The sequence below is a fragment of the Muntiacus reevesi genome, chromosome 9 (genome assembly GCF_963930625.1).
Source record: "Muntiacus reevesi chromosome 9, mMunRee1.1, whole genome shotgun sequence".
In the NCBI taxonomy this organism is placed as follows: Eukaryota; Metazoa; Chordata; class Mammalia; order Artiodactyla; family Cervidae; genus Muntiacus; species Muntiacus reevesi.
Window position 1 is genome coordinate 53,981,806 of NC_089257.1, and position 18,112 is coordinate 53,999,917.

Consider the following 18,112-nt stretch of genomic DNA (forward strand, 5'->3'; position numbering starts at 1 on the left):
AGAAATATCAATAACCTCAGATATGCAGATGACACCACCCTTATGGCAGAAAACAAAGAAGAACTAAAGAGCCTCTTGATGAAAGTGAAAGAGTAGAGTGAAAAGCTGGCTTAAAGCTCAACATTCAGAAAACTAAGATCATGGCATCTGGTCCTATTACTTCATGGCAAATAGATGGGAAACAGTGAGAGACTTTGATTTTTGGGGGCTCCAAAATCACTGCAGATGGTGACTGCAGCTATGAAACTAAAAGATGCTTGCTCCTTGGAAGAAAAGCTATGACCAACCCAGACAGCATTTTAAAAAGTAGAGACATTACTTTGCTGACAAAGGTCCATCTATTCAAAGCTGTGGTTTTTCGAGTAGTCATGTATGGATGTGAGAGTTGGACTATAAAGAAAGCTGAACACCGAAGAACTGTGGTGCTGGAGAAGACTCTTGAGAGTCCCTTGGACTGCAAGGAGATCCAACCAGTCTATCCTAAAGGAAATCAGTCCTGAATATTCACTGGAAGGACTGATGCTGAAGCTGAAGCTCCAATACTTTGGCCACCTGATGCGAAGAACTGACTTTTTATTGGAAAAGACCCTGATGCTGAGCAAGATTGAAGAAGGGAGAAGGGGACGACAGAGGATGGGTTGGTTGGATGTTATCACCAATTCGATGGACATGAGTTTGAGCAAGCTCTGGGAGTTGGTGATAGACAGGGAGGCCTGGTATGCTGCAGTCCATGGGGTCGAAAAGAGTTGGACACGACTGAGCAACTGAACTGAACTGATTTTTGCAAAACTTCCCTACACGGAGACCACAGATACTACTACTGCCACCTGCTGGTTGTAAAGAAAAATCATTCCCACGTTAATAATCTTCCCACTAGATCCTACTACTATTATTAGAAAGGGATTTTTTCTTAGGTTTTACTCGGAATCTCCAAGGTTAAACTCTAAAAATCAGCATTCCAGACCAAACCTCCATGGAGGTTTCTCATGCAGCCAGTCTATTCGCTGGGATATTAGTATAAGGCTATTATATATAAGAGGTAATATTTTTCCTGTCACTAAAAATAAGGCAATTTAATTGGCAAACATCATGACCACATATGATGATGACACAGCTGTAATCTCAGACTACTATTTACAGTTGAAGCTACTTAAAAAGCAAAACCCGATACATCAGCAGGTGAAACAATTTTATTTCACAGTTGTCTTTAAAACCACAAAGACACTATGCTCTTCATATAAAAACAGTAGAGAGAACTATACTTTCTAGAAAATGATTATAGAGACCATCTTAAAGAAAAATGAACCCAATTATATGGTTTTGGTGGTAGCTTAGGAAAAACTCACATCTGAACTGATTCCTAAAACATACCATTCTATCCCACCATTCTGCATCTTTTGGTTCAAAGTATAAATTATTGTCATTAGTATGTGCTCCTGCATTCTTACATGTATGACAATACATATGTAGACTGGTTTGTTGTTTAATGTTCCATTGGTTCATCAGCCTTTTCTGCAGGTTCATCAGCAGGTTGAGTAGGCTTAAGAGAAGAAGAAAAAAGAAAGTATGTAAAAAGAACACTTAACCAATATACACTTTTACTCACAAATACTACATAATAAAAAGCAATGAACAATTCCAGCATTTCATCATACTTTGTTTTGCTCAAGAATAAAGGCTTTTCTTATTACTACTAGCCTTAAAAACAGAACCGGCACACTAGACATTCTTTTCCTCCTTAGCACTAATAAACACAGCAAAAATATTTTCCGACAAAGCAACTGTGAGGTACTATGCTGCACTCTTCCCAACAGCAGTTAAATAATGCAAATCTTGCTGCTCCAAATAATACCAACATCTTTTTCAAGTTAAAGAATTCACGCTGTAGGAGAAATTTCTGTACAAGATACTTTTTTCCCCCCAATTACATAGCTATTAAATAAGCATCTATAAAAGCAAATGTGTATTCAAACTTTTGACAAAAAAGGCCAGTATTTAACCTGAGATTCATCAGTACTTCTTGATTCTTTTCTCAATATTTGTGAAGAGTCAACTTAGTTTCCCAAGCTGGTCACCAGTGAGTTTTCTCTCAGTCCCACCTCTGATGGAATCTTGGCTAGCCCTATGACTTGCTTTAACCAACAGAATGTAAAGAAGGAATGCTGTGCTAGTCCCGGACCTCAGCCTTAAGAATGCCTGGCAGCTTGCGCTTCTGAGCTTCTGAACTTTTGCAACCTCTGAGCTGCTTCCTGCCAGAGATAATCTGGTGAAGGACAGGCCCTGAGACTACATGGACAGAGGCCTAGCCACCCTTCTAGCTGTCCCTCCAAGATACCTAGCAAATGTGAGTAAAGAAGACACATGAGTAAAGCCATCTTGGATGTTCCAGCCCTACCCCCTCAACTGAATGCAATGTTTGAGACACCCAAAGTAACATGAGCCAAAGAACCATCTAGCTGAGCTCATCAACACACAGAACTGAGAAGCTACAACAGAGAACCAAATCACCCTTTTTGTGCTTTATGGAGATTACTGAACCCCTCAGTATTAGTTCTTAGTTTTCCTACTGCCACATGAATTATGAGCCTATCTCAATAATTAAATACAAAAACAGTAGATTTACACAGTTGTGGTAGTAATAGCAATTTACAATAGAATTAATCTCTTGGTTATAATTAGTTATATACCTGTGCCTTTCTCTGCGGTCTTTCTTCCAGACCTTCCAGGAATGGAGACACATCATCATCATCATAAATTGTAAACTCCAAGTCTTTACCAACAATTCCAATGGAAACATTCTGAAGGGGAAAAAAAAGGTAAAAATTAAAATTCAAGATAATTTAGGTGGGAAATATGCTTATGATAAAATGAAAAAAGTTGAGTAAAAATTTATACAGCACTTGAACGAGACAAAAAAACTTACGGAAAAAAAGAAGGAAATTAGTAAGCTTTTGTAATATGCAGATTTAATATTCACTTTTGATAACCATGAACAATCTTGAAGGTCTATGTCACCTAGAAATTTGCAACTTGGCTCACAGTCAGAATGTGAAGACCAGTGTGAAGAAACAAACCATTTGCTAAGAAGTAAGCCTTCATTCTTTACCATCTGAGAGGTAAAGCCTACATTCTAAGAAATAATTAAATTTGTTCCTTGTGTAACATGTAAGACATGATGTTCTTAAGGAAATAAATTTTAGGTTCTAAAATATTGAGTTTAGGGAACTCAGAACTATGTTCCAAATGGAAAAATTAAAAAGCAACTCTTAAAATGTTCAGTGAATGCTAACCAGTACAGTAGAGCTCCTATAAGATTAAAATTTCAGTGAGAACTTGAGACATCAAGGATATATAGGGCATTCTCTATGATTCAGTAAAAATGTAAAATCAGAAAGCCAGATACCTGAGCCAACTTTCCCAAGTTGTAAATGCCAACAGTCAACTGTATACCCAAAATTTAAAAGACAGTCATCTTGGAGTGATGGCATTATAGGTATTTTTAAAACAAACAAATAAAAACAATTTAATGTACTTTCCTAATTTTTTGAAAGAAAATTATTTTTATGATAGGAAATGCTGTTTAAAAAGATTATGCAGGTTATAAAGTCTTCACACACATATTAACTATTAATTACCCAATCATAATAAAATGTATTTTATAATATGGTAAATGATCTCTCTAGTGATCATTAACCTCAAGGAGGCCTTTAGTTTTTGTTGTATTATACAAGTTTCTAGGTCATTCAATCTCCCCTTCCCTGGACAACTCTTTCTAACATTCTCCATTTCTCTTGCAGCCCAAAACCTTGCTTCTATTCAACTGAGAAAACAGAAGCAATCAGAAGAGAATGTTCATAAGCTCCCATAGTATCCAGTCTTTCCTATATCTGTCCCTAGATTCTGTCCCTTCGTGTTACTGGGAATGAAGAGCCCCAGTCCTCTCTGAAGCTTACCTTTTCACTTACGTGCTGTTGGTGATTGGTCCAGCAGTTCTCATTTTTATTCTATATAGATGTTTTTATCTTTTTTTTTTCTTAATAATGATGTTTAATCTACTTAGTGCACATCTTTACTTGTTTGTTTATTTATTTATTTCTGCGCTATGCAGCATGCAGGACACCTTAGTTCTGCAACCAGAGATGAAACCCATGCCCTCTGCACTGGAGTGCAGTCTTAACCACTGGACCACCAAGGAAGTTCCATAAATCTTTTTCTTGATACTGGATTATTCTTATAACCATGCAGCAAACTACTGTAATCTCTCCCATCTTAAAAAACCAAAACAAAATCCCATTTTTTCCCCACTACATTCTCTACCAACCACTACCCCCTTTCTCTGGATCCGTAACAGAAAGTCTCCTCCGAAAAGCTGTCTCCAATTTCTCTCATTTTCTCCTGACTATTCCTAGCACACTTTTCCCCTCCATTCCATTAAGACTGTCTAGTCAAGTTTCAGTAACATCACTGCTAATCTAAATTAATTCTCAGTCCACATCTTTCATGGCCTACTGGCAATGTTTTACCCTCTTCTCCTTAAAAGTCAGTTCACCTCTCTATTGGTGGGTTCTTTATTTGTTAGTTGTGGGTTCAACCAACCATGGATCAAAAATATTTGGGGAAAAAAAATTCCAGAAAGTTCTGAAAAGCAACACGTAAATTTGCTGTGCCCTGCCAACTGTTTACACAGCACTTATATTGCAATTAGAACTATTTACATGCATTTACATTGTATTAGGTGACACAGGTAATCTAGAGATAATTTCAGCTATACAGGAGGATTGTGTATAGGCTATATGCAAGTATGACATCATTTTACATAAGGGACTTGAGCACCCTTGGATTTAGGGATCCATGGTAGGGGATTCTGGAACTAATTCCCCTACCACTGATTCCAATGGATGACTGCAGTTTCTTCATTTCCTTTTATTTTTTTTTTCTGAAACAATTCTACCTTTTATTTGAATAGAATCATATTGAAAATAAAGGTTCCATAGTTTAAAACCTCTGACCTGGATTTTGGACTAGGACCAACGAGCTAGAAAGTCTGTGTCAGCGGCTGTCATAATATTCCTGCACCAGGACCAGACGAAGAGAATGGACACAAACTATCTGTTTTTACTTTCTGTACACATGAAATTTGATCAAATAATGTGTCTTTTACAAAGCAATCCTGTAAATGAAAGACCCTGGATTTTAAAAGGCGGTGAGTTTGAGACCTGCTTTACAACACCACCCCAGTCATGATACTGAGTATTTTCGCTTTTATATCATAAAATGAAGCTCATCTCCAGCCTCATCCTGTGTTGCAATCACCTGACGAACCCCAGCCCTTCCTTGTCCATCTCATCCTGCAGGTAGAAACCCCACCTCTGAAAGCATCACCTTTTCTTTAGAAGGCTGTCCAGTAATCACAGACTTCAGTCACAGAATCCTTTGACTAAGCCCATCCTTAAGGAAACATAAAGAAAACCAGTTCTCTGTATGTCATTTAAAGACACCTGTGCCTCCCCAAGGCTTTTTAAATCAAGGTACATGAGTGATGTCAGGGCAGAGACCTTAGTGACATGCCTGGGACTGAGGCCCATCGGGTACCCACCCTGGACCTGCCGTCCAGTCTGCTCCCCACCACCCCTCCAGGGGGACAGTCCACACACTGCTCTCCACACGAGGCTCCAGCCTGCCCTCTGGGGTGCTGTCACGCACATCACTTCCCTTCCTCGGAGACACTGCCTCCCTTTCACCCCCATTAATCCCTCCCTTGTTCGCATCTTACTCCTTTCTCTCAAGACCCAGCGAAAAAGCTCAACTCTCCACCGAGCTGTTCCTAAGGCCCCCTTGCCTTCAGCAAGTCTTGTGAAATCAGGGACATGGCAGAGCCGGGGTGGCCCACTCTCATCGTGGCACTGACAGCAGAAGCGGAGGACACGGGACTTCCCCTGAGGAATCCGAGCTCTGTCTGCGTAAGGCCCGAAAGGTCTTATGAAGTTGCAGTAACCACTTGTTAAAAATATTTATCTGTGCCTAAGTTAAATAAACAATTTTAATGTAAACACTCAATAGGGCATCTTCCCCATTGCTCCTAAGATCTCGTCTCTGCGGCCGTGGGCATGGGCGGCTTCACTCCGTTCTGTCTTCTCTGGATCATGACAGAGTTCCAGAACTTCCGGCAGTTCTTGTACTTCAAGAAGTGAGAGGAACAGCTCTCCTTGTCATAGTTATTTTCGGCCATGCATCTGGTAGACGCGTCCGATTCCGACAAGCAAGGGTTTATGTCAGGATCCCTCAGCCTTCGCGTCACCATGGGCATCCGGTGTCTTCTCCCTCGGGCAGCCGCTCCGCCAGCGCCCAGGCTGTCTCCAGCTCCAAACACCCATTTCCTTTTAAAGATGCCTCATTTTCCACGTTTTCCTCCTACCTCCCTGGCGTATTTCTCAGTCCCTTTTTGCTGATTCCTACTCTCACCTTCTAATCTCTAAAGGATAGAGTACCCTTGACCAAGTCTTCAAACTTGTCTTCAAACTTATTCTAATCTTTCAGGAATCTAATCCTGGCCAGTTTCTAAATACCATTTTTACACAAAGACTTCAAAACTTCAGTTCTAAGATAAACCAATCTCCAACAAACTCTAGAGGGTGAACATCCAATAATCACTTATTCTGTATCACCAAATGGACAAACAAGAGGCATTTCAAATTTTGTATGTTCTAAACTAACTGCCTGATCTTCCTCTACAACCTTAACCCCCAAATCTGTTCCTCCAAACGTCTCATCCATCTCAGTAAATCATAAGTCTATCCTTCCTCTATTCAGGCAAAAATGCTAAAGGCATTTTTAAACTCATACCCCACAACCAATCCGTTAGCAAACCTTTCTGGTTCTAATTTCAAAACATATGCAAAATTGAACTACTTTTCATCATCTCCAACTCTATGACTCTGCTCTAATCTATCACAGTCTATCACTTGAATTACTGTAACAGCCTTGAAACTATTTCCACCCATGCCCCCACTCAAAATGGCAACTAGAATGACTTTTAAAATCTAAATCAAGCCACAGTATTGCTCTGCTCAAACTCAGAGTAAAATCCAAAGTACCTATAATGTTTACAGGACATATGCTATGTGGCCTCCATTACCTCTCTGACTTTATTCCTTCTTTTCTTCTTGATTGCACTGGCAACCCACTCCAGTACTCTCGCCTGGAAAAATCCCATGGACGGAGGAGACTGGTAGGCTGTAGTCCATGGGGTCGCTAAGAGTCAGACACGACTGAGCGACTAAGCGACTTCACTTTTCCTTTCATGCACTGGAGAAGGAAATGGCAACCCACTCCAATGTTCTTGCCTGGAGAATCCCAGGGACGGGGGAGCCTGGTGGACTGCCGTCTACGGGGTCGCACAGAGTTGGACACGACTGAAGCGACTGAGCAGCAGCAGCAGCTCCTCTTGATTACTGACTCCAACACAACTGGCCTCCTTATGCTGAATACTAGGAACATTCTGAACTCAAGGCCCCATATGCATAGTTCACTCTTTCAACTCTTTTACATCTTTCCCTCAAATTTCACTTTCTCAGTGAGACCATCTTACACCACTCTATACCCACCATGCCTCCTTCTTATATCCTATTGGCCATTCTTTCTCCTTTTAAACCTGTTTTATTTTTTCTAAGCATTTATCACATTCTAATATCCTAAATAATCTACTTGTGGGTACACTGTCTCTCTTTGCCCACCTGGATGTATGTCCCAGGAATGCCAAGATGTTTGTTGTATGCATTATATTTTCTCAGTGCCTACTGCCTACATGTGATTGGTGCTCAATGTATATTAAAAATATAAAGATATTCCTATCTCTTGATGGAAGACATTCTGCAACAGAATTATATGTTTTATTGCTTTATACCAAAAAGAAATGTTTAAACATCATTTCAAAATCAGTCATTTAGTGAATACCTTAAAGAGAAAGAATGAGCCGAGGAAACCATCTTGCAAATTAAAGAATTCGAAGTATACACACCTCTATTACTTACATTTGTAAAATAAATGATTAAACTATAATGTTAGTATCCCCAATTGGAAAATGTTATATTTACCTTTGTAGTTAGGTCCTGTTCTGCAGGAAGGGTTTCCCGTAAGGCACGCAGACCATGCTTAACCAGTTCATTCAAATTGCCTAAATATAATAAATTTGCAATTATTTCTTAATTCTATTTTCACGCTAGGCTTCCTTTATTTGTCAGGTCTATAGTCTGAAATCATGGTTTTAGTCACACACTAAGTATATCATAATAAAAAAAAAAGTCTAATGTTTTGCCATATAATCTTCTAATAATCTATTATTAGATTGCTATTGTTTTATTTAATGAGAGAATACATGGTTCTTGTTACTAAAGTTACCCTTTTCTTATGCTAAGTTAAATTAAAACCATGATACAAATCAGGATTTTACATCTCAAAGTTTTGTAAAATGTATTCTGTAAAACGTTTGTCACTGTATTTGCTGTTTATAAGAGTCTCCAATTGCTTGTATGTGGTCAATATTGCCCTGATATCAAAACTATACAAAGCTACCAAAAGAAAGTAAAACTACAGATCAGTATCCCTGATTAACACACAAAAACCTCAACAAAATATCAGCATACTAAATCCAGCAATGTTCACATGTTTCCATAAACATTTTACGTATATATAATTTATGTTATACATCATGACCAAGAAGGATTTGTCCCAGGAATGCAAAGCTGGCTGAACATTCAAAAGTCAATGAATGCTAGGCAGAACACTCGATGACATAAATCAAATCAAGATCCTCTATGACCCACCTCCTAGTGTAACAGAAATAAAAACAAAAGTAAACAAAGTGGGTCCTCATTAAACTTAAAAGCTTTTGCACAGCAAAAGAAACTATAAGCAAGGTGAAAAGACAACCCTCAGAATGGGAGAAAATAATAGCAAATGAAACAACTGACAAAGGATTAATTCCAAAATATACAAGCAGTTCGTACAACTCAATGCCAGAAGAACAAACAACCCAATCAAAAAGTGGGAAAAGGACCTAAACAGACACTTCTCCAAAGAAGACATACAGATGGCTAACAAACACATGAAAAGATGCTCAACACTGCTCATTATAGAAAAATGTAAATCAAAACTACAATGAGATATCACCTTACACCAGTCAGAATGGCCATCATCAAAAGTCTACAAACAATAAATACTGGAGAGGGTGTGGAGAAAAGGGAATGTTCGTGCACTGTTGGTGGGAATGTAAATTGATACTGCTACTATGGAAGACAGTATGGAGATTCCTTAATAAACTAGGAATAAAGCCACCATATGACCCAGCAATCCCACTCCTGGGCATATACCCTGAGGAAACCAAAATTGAAAAAGACACATGTATCCCATTGTTCATTGCAGCACTATTTACAATAGCTAGAACATGGAAGCAACCTAGATGTCCACTGACAGATGAATGGATAAAGAAGTTGTGGTATATATACACAATGGAATATTACTCAGCCATAAAAAAGAACAAATTTGAGTCCATTCTGATGAGGTGGATGAACCTAGAACCTATTATACAGAGTGAAGTGAGTCAGAAAGAGAAAGATAAATATTGTATTCTAATGCATATATACAGAATCTAGAAAAATGGTACTGAAGAATTTATTTTCAGGGCAGCAATGGAGAAACAGACTTATGGGGAGAAGGGAGGAGACAGTGAGATGTATGGAAAGAGTAACATGGCAACTTACATTACCATATGTAAAATAGAGAGCCAACAGGAATTTGCTGTCTGGCTCAGGAAACTCAAACAGGGACTCTGAATCAATCTAGAGGGGTGGGATGGGGCAGGAGATGGGAGGGAGGTTCAAAAGGGAGGGGATATATGTATACCTATGGCTGATTCATGTTGAGGTTTGACAGAAAGCAACAAAATTCTATAAAGCAATTATCCTTCAATAGAAAAGTAAATTAAAAAAAAAAAAAGTCAATGAATGCAATACACCACAATAGAATACGGGAGAGGGGGGGCGGGGGGGGGGGGAGCGGCAGGGTGGTGGTGGACACCTGATTACCTTAATAAATGCATAAAAAGCATGTGTTAAAATCTAAGATCCTTGCATAAGCAAACCATTTGAAAACCTGCCCTGTTATCACATTACATCTTTTACTTTTCTTTCTCACAGCTGAACTGATTTATTTATTTATGGACTACTTATTGCAGAAATGTCTATGTGGCTAAAAATAAGAATCACAGAAAAATAAAAGCTGTAAACAGAATGTACAAGTGGTAACTAGTACAGTGGCTCTCAGCTCTGGCTAGGACAAAGCTTCAGGCCAACTGAATCAAGAATCTTCAAGGTAACAAATACAGTTATATTTTGAAAACGTTCTACCAGTGACTGAAACTACCCTGGTAGCCAGAGAAAGTAAAAACTAGTACATATGGCAGAAATAATATACAGTTCACGGACTTAATCTTTTTAAGAGAAGCAGATTTTTTTTTTTTCATGTAGGATACCATGTTTATTCACTACATAAAGACTAGGAGGGCAAAAAAGAAAAATCACTTACACTCCATAAACTCTGACATATGTCTCTCCAAGTAAGTACGAGCTGATTGAGATCGGGCTCCAATGGACATAGCTCTGCAGTCAAAATAGTTAGCAGATGGACAAGTTTGGAAAATGTGAGGGCCCATATCCTACAAACAGAAGAAAAATACACTGCATAATTCTTGACTCTGATTGAGCTAAAAATTAGAAAATTTGTTAGTTTCCAAAAAAAAAAAAATCATTAAATATAACAATACTCTATGAACTTACATCATAACCAGCAATGAGCAGTCCAACACCATATGGTCTCCGGCCGTATCGCTGGGTTGGTATCTGGGTTTCTTAAACTAGTTAAAGAGTTTGTTCTAACAAGAAGTAAAGTACTATCTTTAATTTCAAATTAAACATTATCAAAAAGAGTTCTGTTTTTTTTAATTGCTGCATAATCCACTACCCCAAGAAGAAGAAAATAAAACAAGTATTTCTTTGGTTTAGTGTTGATGTTTGACTATCCACCAAACCCGAAGTGAGTGCTAGCAAGATGATCTTATCTAGTGTAGAGAATTTCATTCATTTTGGATATAAGGGGCAAGGATTTGGGGGGAACATCTAGAACCACCAATAAAAAAATATTAAATCTCTTCTAAAATTGATGTTCAGTTTTTCTGAAATTGGGCTTATCTATATCTGGAACATATTAATTGCTTATCTATAAAGGTTGATAAAAAGAACAACCCAACTCATTTAGAATCTAATCCTCCATAGTAAAACTCCCTACAACTCTCCTTCTAAAGACTTTAAGCATTCTTTTACTAAAAAGTGACTAAACTTAAAGTATGCACAGTCTTACCTATGTTATATATTATCATATTCCTAATAAGTAACATAACAATTAAAGTCTACATCCATAAATGCTGCAATAAATGCATAAATAAAAAGGATACTGCTTCCAATTAGAGATACAAGACGAGACACAGGAAGAGGTCTATCAAATACAAATCTGGAATCCAAACACTCCTGGCGCATAAAATTACTGAAAAAGAAGCAAGAAAAACTGGTAATTTCAAATCACAGAGTCATTCTAATCAAATAATTTGATTTCTTTTTGTTTTCTTCCAGATGTTTACATGAGTGACATCCATGCAATGGAACCATAAACATATAATGACAAGGATGCATTTTTCTACCAAATCTCCTCTATATTTTAAACATTCTATTATTGAAAGTGACTAACCTTAAAGTTTTAACAATTTTACCTAAGTTTGTGTTTCTTAGCTCTTGATAACCTTTGCCTCAGAGCACTTTACAGAACAGAGAAGAAAAGGCTGCACAATAGGAAAACAGCAATCTCTCTTCTCTTACCCTTCCCACTGTCAACAAGACTGTCTTAATTCTATGTCTTGAGCTATCAAAAAGAATAACTTCTTTGCTTTTTTCCTTGAAAGCTGACAAAAATTTCCCCAATAGAACAAACAGAAGAAACTGAATCCATCCCAGGGCACTGTTAACATGTTCCTGTCAATGTTACTTCTATCCATAGCAGTACTCTAGAGGAGACACTACACTGTTAAGTCTCTTAAACCCAACAAGATGCAAGCAAATGCAACACTGGGGAAAAGAAAATTCACACCTAACTATTAAAGCCAAAAGGATAAACTTTTCTTTCATATTGCTCTGTCTAGTTTATGTGTGTGTCACATTCGATGATCAAATGTTGGCTGCGGCAACCAAGCTACTTGTTCACTACTTTCACTTAAGTCCATTTCCCAAGGCTATCTAACACTGCATTGCTCAATATGGCAGGTACTAATAACAAGTGACTAGTGAGCACTGAAAAAGTGGCTAGTCTGAATTAAGATATGTCTTCAGTACAAAATATACATGAAATTTCAAAGATTTAGTGCAATAAACAATGTAAAATATCTTATTAATAAAGCTTTTAAATGATTACATGTGACATGACAATACTTTTGAAAGATTGGGTTAAGTAAAACATTTGACATTGTAACATATATTTTCAACAGCTAACAGAAATACTAATGCAGTTACTATATTGCTGACCTAAGAGAGCAGGGGACTCACCAAATAACTTGAAAATTTTAAACATCATCATTATTAATTGTCCTTGGTGTTTACATTCCTCCTTTCCTAATTAAATCAGACAAGAGATTACTTGTGGCTAACTACCTCCCACTTACTAACACATACACTGAAAGATGCTGTATGAAGTGTTCTACATGTTAAGCTATTTATCAATAACCTTAGGAAAAATTACTAAAAAAAACTGAGAGTGTGAATAACTAGAGCAATATCAGATGGAGTGTTAAAAGTGGGAACTAAAGCCTGTTTAATCCCAAAGCCCCAGCTCCTCATCTGCACTATGCCTCTCAACCGGAAATAATCTATCCCCACCCTACCCTCACAGAAATATACCTGTTGCTCTCCACTTTCTATCTTGTATTACAGATATTCTACTAGATTCTAAGCTCTTAGAAGATGAGATCTATGTCTGATTCACCTTTGTATACTCTTTGTATCCAGCATTGAGCTTTGCAAAAAATAAATGTCAAACGAATACTGGTATATTAAAGACAGCAAGGGTGGTTCAGCTGATCCTTCAGAAACCTGAAGTGTCAAGCTCTTCTCAGATCTAACATCAAACTATATATACCGAGTCAACAAGTCATACATTATTCAATGACTTCTAAAAAGCATTAATGTTAATATGGTTAATCCTATTAGTTACTGCTACAGTGATCAAGAAATGGAATACTTAGTAACTGAGCCCGAATCCATCAAGGTATTAATAATCTTAACTTATAAACACTCTGGCAGACAATTTCCTAAAATATCTGGATCTTTTCTAGAAATGTAACCAATTATGAATCAAAAGGGATGTTTCTTTTGTTTTCCAGGATCATACTCACCATAACAGTCGAGCATCAGCAGTAAGTCCCGCAATTGAGATACCAATATGGTTATCAACATGGAGAATTTTTTTCTGATGAGCTGCAAGTTCTGACTGTGCTCTCTAAATAGAAACATCATTTAAGACAAAAGAGTAAGTTTATAATTTTATTATTTATATAGTGAAACTAACATTTTACAGTGTTTTCTAAAGGAGGAACATATATTTATTGCTTTACTTACCTTCAAGGCAACCAACACTGCATGAGTTTTTGATTTCAGACCAACTGTGGCTGAACCTTGTTTGACAGCTTCCATTGCATATTCAATTTGATGAATTCTGCCCTAAAACGAAAAAAAAAAAAAAAAAAAACCAACACACCTTAGAGTCATCACAAGACCTTTCTATACATTTAAAATAATTCAGTGATCTCAAATCTCAAGTGAGCATAGTTACATCTCAAATGCTGTTTCTTAAAACTAAAAGACTGACTTTAATGATAAACTTAGGCTTCAGGAACATATAAAATGATTATGTTCCATTTTCTCACTTCCTACAATCCCATGAGCTTCTAAACACATTGCAGTCACCAAAAGTCACTTCACAGAAATAATATAAAACATTTTACCTGAGGGCTCCAAACAGTGACATCATTGTCATACTGGTTGCGAAACTGAAAATAAATGAAAAAAGACCTATTAAACACAAGAACATTACAAATTCAAAATCTTAACAAGCTCTATCATTAAAAAATGTTCTCCCATCTATCTCCATCCAGCATTAAGGAAAAGCTATTATTGCAGTCTCACTGGAAGAGTACTACTGTAATCAGCTGCAAGCCAATTTTACGTTTATAAGGAGCTGGGGTGGGGCGGGGGGGAGGCTGGACACGGGCAGGGCAGATCTAGATGGTACTTAACTTCCCAACCAGTCTTGGTTCCTATGTGTCCACTTTCCTTTCTATCTTTGCTTATATTCTTCCCTTATATCAGACCCTAATAAATGATCAAAAGCATTACCTTTTCTTAAGTCTGTCTACCTCTTGAAATCTTCATCTTTTCTCCCCAAATCTCAAAACATACTCCCACCAGTTCTTTTCTGCCTCATACTATGATTTGGGATATGTCTGATTTATCTTTGAACCTTCACTGCACTTAAAACATTCATACTGAATATGTAAAGGCACACACTGAACGTAATGAACACAAGAATGTCCCCAAGAAGCCAGAAGTGGACACAAAGTGCCATAAAAACAGACCCATTACTGCTTTAAAGACGGTATTAAAACAAGTTAACCAGCACAGTACTTGGGAGACTAATCATGGGGTTGAGAAGGCTGAGCGTTGGAATGGCAGGCACAGGCCCGGAATCCCTGAGCTCTATATTAAAACCCTGATTTCATCACTAATATCAGCTTCGGTTCACTCATTTGTACTTATCAGGTGACTAGACAAAGTGATTGAAAAGTGCTTTTTCTGACAGAAATCTAAGAAAAAGATTGCAGAGGGACCCGCCAAGAAAGTGAACGCGATCCAGGCAGCAACCCAAACCCTGGAATCAAGTCCGCAATTGGCAGTACAAGGAGATCTAAAGTTAAGTCCTTATTTTTCCTCTCTCCCACACAGAGCACTAGGGCCCTCTCTGGACCGCTCGGAATCTACTCGACTGAAGGAACCTGAGGAGCGAAATCGGCTGGCAGACCGAGAAGACACTGTTCAAGGCCCGGTGGAAAGCGAAACAAACCCCAAGGAAAGGTCGCACCGGCAGCACAGACTACCGACTTCCACTCTCCCGGCCAGGCCGGAGATGCTGAATCACCGCCTGAACCATCCCGTCGGCTACGGTTCCCAAGTCCCATGGCCCCGGACCGCTCTAAGGAAGGCATGAGAAGAAGCTCCCCAACCCCCAGCCAGCGGACCTCTTCCGCAACCCTGCCTCAGCTCGGAATCCAACGCACCATGATTCCGGCGCGAGCCTGGCTTCGGCCTCCTGCAAGCCTACGGATGGAGCAGCACTGCCGGAGCTTCCGCTCGGCGATCTACAGAGAAGGCTGCGGACTTTGACGGCGGCGGCGCAGGGTAGAATAGTTTATTCCAGAGATATCGATAGGCTTCCCTTGCTTCCGCGCCGTTAAAGCTCTCAGGCGGCTCAGAAGTGGGAGGGGCCTGGGAAGCTAGAGGAACTGAGATTGGCTGGAAACCTTGGGCCAGAAGTGCCCGCGGGAGCTAGGAGCTGGTGGGCTGCAGCTACCAAGTACCCCTTCTTGGGTTCTTGGTGAAGTTACCTGCGTGTTGCCGACCCCTGTCAGTTTCTTACTGGCCTGACCAGATGCACCAGAGACTACAGGTGATCGAAGGTGTGGCTCAGTCTCCCTTTAAGCGATATATGAGGTGTTGTGTAATGTGAGAAGAACGATTCTGAAAGAAAGGCCACAAATAATGGTCCGTTTTTGTGCCAAACATCCTCTCCCTCTATCTTGTTTGTGAACATGCGTTTCTTTCTACTTTGGAATGCTTTCTTCTACTCCTTGGAGAACTCATCTTTCAAGGATTTGTTATCATCGATCACTTTTTAACACTATTATTGGTTTCACCTCAAGAGACTTTACACTCTTTGAGGGCGCCAGTGTCTCTCTGTACCTTCAAAACCAAGCACGATGCTGAAAGATTAGGCAACTAAGGGAAAAGGTGGACATTTTTCTTCCAAGACACGTATTTTCTCTTTTGTGAGAATCTTTTAGTAAATCCTCAAACGAAATAGTTTAGAACAGTATGCAATCAGCTGCCAACCTAACATTTACCGACTGCCAATGATGACTTGAAGTGAAGTGAGGTCGCTCAGTCGTGTTTGACTCTTTGCGACCCCATGGACTACACAGTCCGTGGGATTCTCCAGGCCAGAATACCGGAGTGGGTAGCCTTTCCCTTCTCCAGGGGATCGTTTCAACCCAGGGATCGAACCTAGGTCTCCTGCATTGCAGGTGAATTCCTTAATTGATGACATTTTCTTTATATAAAAGAATGGATAACTAGAGTCAGATAAGGGAAGAGTTGAGAGGGTCCTTAAGTATCTAAGCTTTGCAGATGAAGAAGAGACTCAGCTCACTTAAATGATTTGCTCAAGTTCCCAGCAATTTAGTATCAGACTTTTTTTAAACCTTGTCACTTATATATTTGGGGCATTTTTTCATGTTAAACATTTTCTAGGTTAAACATGACTCCCTAGTATTGTGCATTGGATATTTTATTTACTCAAATTCCTAACGTTTAATATTTAGGTTACCCCTCTCCCAAGCAGCTCATTTATGACATATCTTTTGTGTACACATCTGTACTCCTTTTTTTAGAATAAATTCCTAAAAATGGAATTGTAGGGTCAAATGAAATGGATATTTCTAAAGCTTTTATAAAAAGTACTAAATTGCTCTGCAGAAATGTTTTACCGGAATGTATTCTCAACCATTGTATATGAGTGATCCCCTTCTTAAATTCACCAATATTGCTTGTTGTCATTTTTCAAAATCACTGTAAATTTAGTAGATTAAATTAAAAGATTGCTTTCTTTTGCTTTCGCAGCACCTAGCATAGTGCCTACCATATATTAAGAGCTTAATAAATAATGTTAAATGAGTGAATGTTGAATGGATGCTTAAAATTATTATTTAGCACATAAAAATTTTGACAGTTCTTTTCTACATATCTCTCTGTATTGACATGCCTCACATATATGTATTATATAACTTTTTAACACCAAAATAATGATAAACTCTTCTATACTAGATATAAAAAGTGTGGTCATTTTTCATATTCATAATTTAAAATAATTGTATAGTATTCAGTTGTGTGGAAATAAAATAATTTACATAACTCTGGGCTACCCTGGTGGCTCAGTTACTGGTAAAGAATCTGCTGCAATGCAGGAGACCCAGTTCAGTAGCTGCTTGGGGAAGAGTCCCTGGAGAAGGAAATGTCAACCCACTCCAGTGTTCTTGCCTGGGAAATCCCCTGGACAGAGGCGTCTGGCGGGCTACAGTCCACTGGGTCGCAAGAGTCAGACACGACTTAGTGACTAAACCACCAACCACCACCACCATGGGTGGGAAATTAAATTATTTCCAAGTTTTTGCTACTGTAAAAATAGTATAATGAATATTCTTGTTCAGTTCAGTTCAGTCACTCAGTCGTGTCTGACTCTTTGCAACCCCATGGACTGCAGCATGCCAGGCCTCCCTGCCCATCACCAACTCCTGGAGTTTACTCAAACTCATGTCCATTGAGTCGGTGATGCCATCCAACCATCTCATCCTCTGTTGTCCCCTTCTCCTCCCGCCTTCAATCTTTCCCAGCATCAGGGTCTTTTCAAATGAATCAGCTCTTCGCTTCAGGTGGCCAAAGTATTGGAGTTTCAGCTTCAGCATCAGTCCTTCCAATGAATGTTCAGGACTGATTTCCTTTAGGATTGACTGGTTTGATCTCTTGCAGTCCAAGGGACTCTCAAAATCTTCTTCAACACCACAGTTCAAAAGCATCAAGTTTTTGGCACTCAGCTTTCTTTATAGTCCAATTGTCACATACATACATGATCATCCATACATGACTACTGAAAAAACCATAGCTTTGACTAGACAGACCTTTGTTGGCAA

The 18,112-nt window shown here is 38.8% G+C and overlaps 1 protein-coding gene and 1 pseudogene across 1 annotated transcript; both read right to left on the reverse strand.

The window, feature by feature from the left end:
- Nucleotides 1-1,172: 1,172 nt before the first annotated feature.
- Nucleotides 1,173-15,539, reverse strand: PSMA1 (proteasome 20S subunit alpha 1). The gene is made up of 10 exons (XM_065944667.1): nt 15,428-15,539; nt 14,099-14,143; nt 13,713-13,814; nt 13,490-13,593; nt 11,507-11,595; nt 10,833-10,903; nt 10,582-10,711; nt 8,094-8,173; nt 2,688-2,798; nt 1,173-1,540 (listed from the first exon to the last, which is right to left on the reverse strand). Exons 1-10 carry the CDS (start codon nt 15,428-15,430, stop codon nt 1,484-1,486), a joined length of 792 nt encoding a protein of 263 aa, XP_065800739.1. The 5' UTR covers nt 15,431-15,539; the 3' UTR covers nt 1,173-1,483.
- LOC136174478 (coiled-coil-helix-coiled-coil-helix domain-containing protein 7 pseudogene) lies at nt 6,022-7,726 on the reverse strand (annotated as a pseudogene).
- Nucleotides 15,540-18,112: the final 2,573 nt, after the last annotated feature.

Bases quoted from the DNA above. Each gene is read 5' to 3' on its own strand.
- PSMA1 (XM_065944667.1), bottom strand. The intron at 10,712-10,832 runs GTAAGTTCATAG...TTCTGTTTGTAG, and splicing joins TGCTCATTGCTGGTTATGAT to GATATGGGCCCTCACATTTT. The intron at 1,541-2,687 runs GTATATAACTAA...TCTTCTCTTAAG, and splicing joins GACCGCAGAGAAAGGCACAG to CCTACTCAACCTGCTGATGA.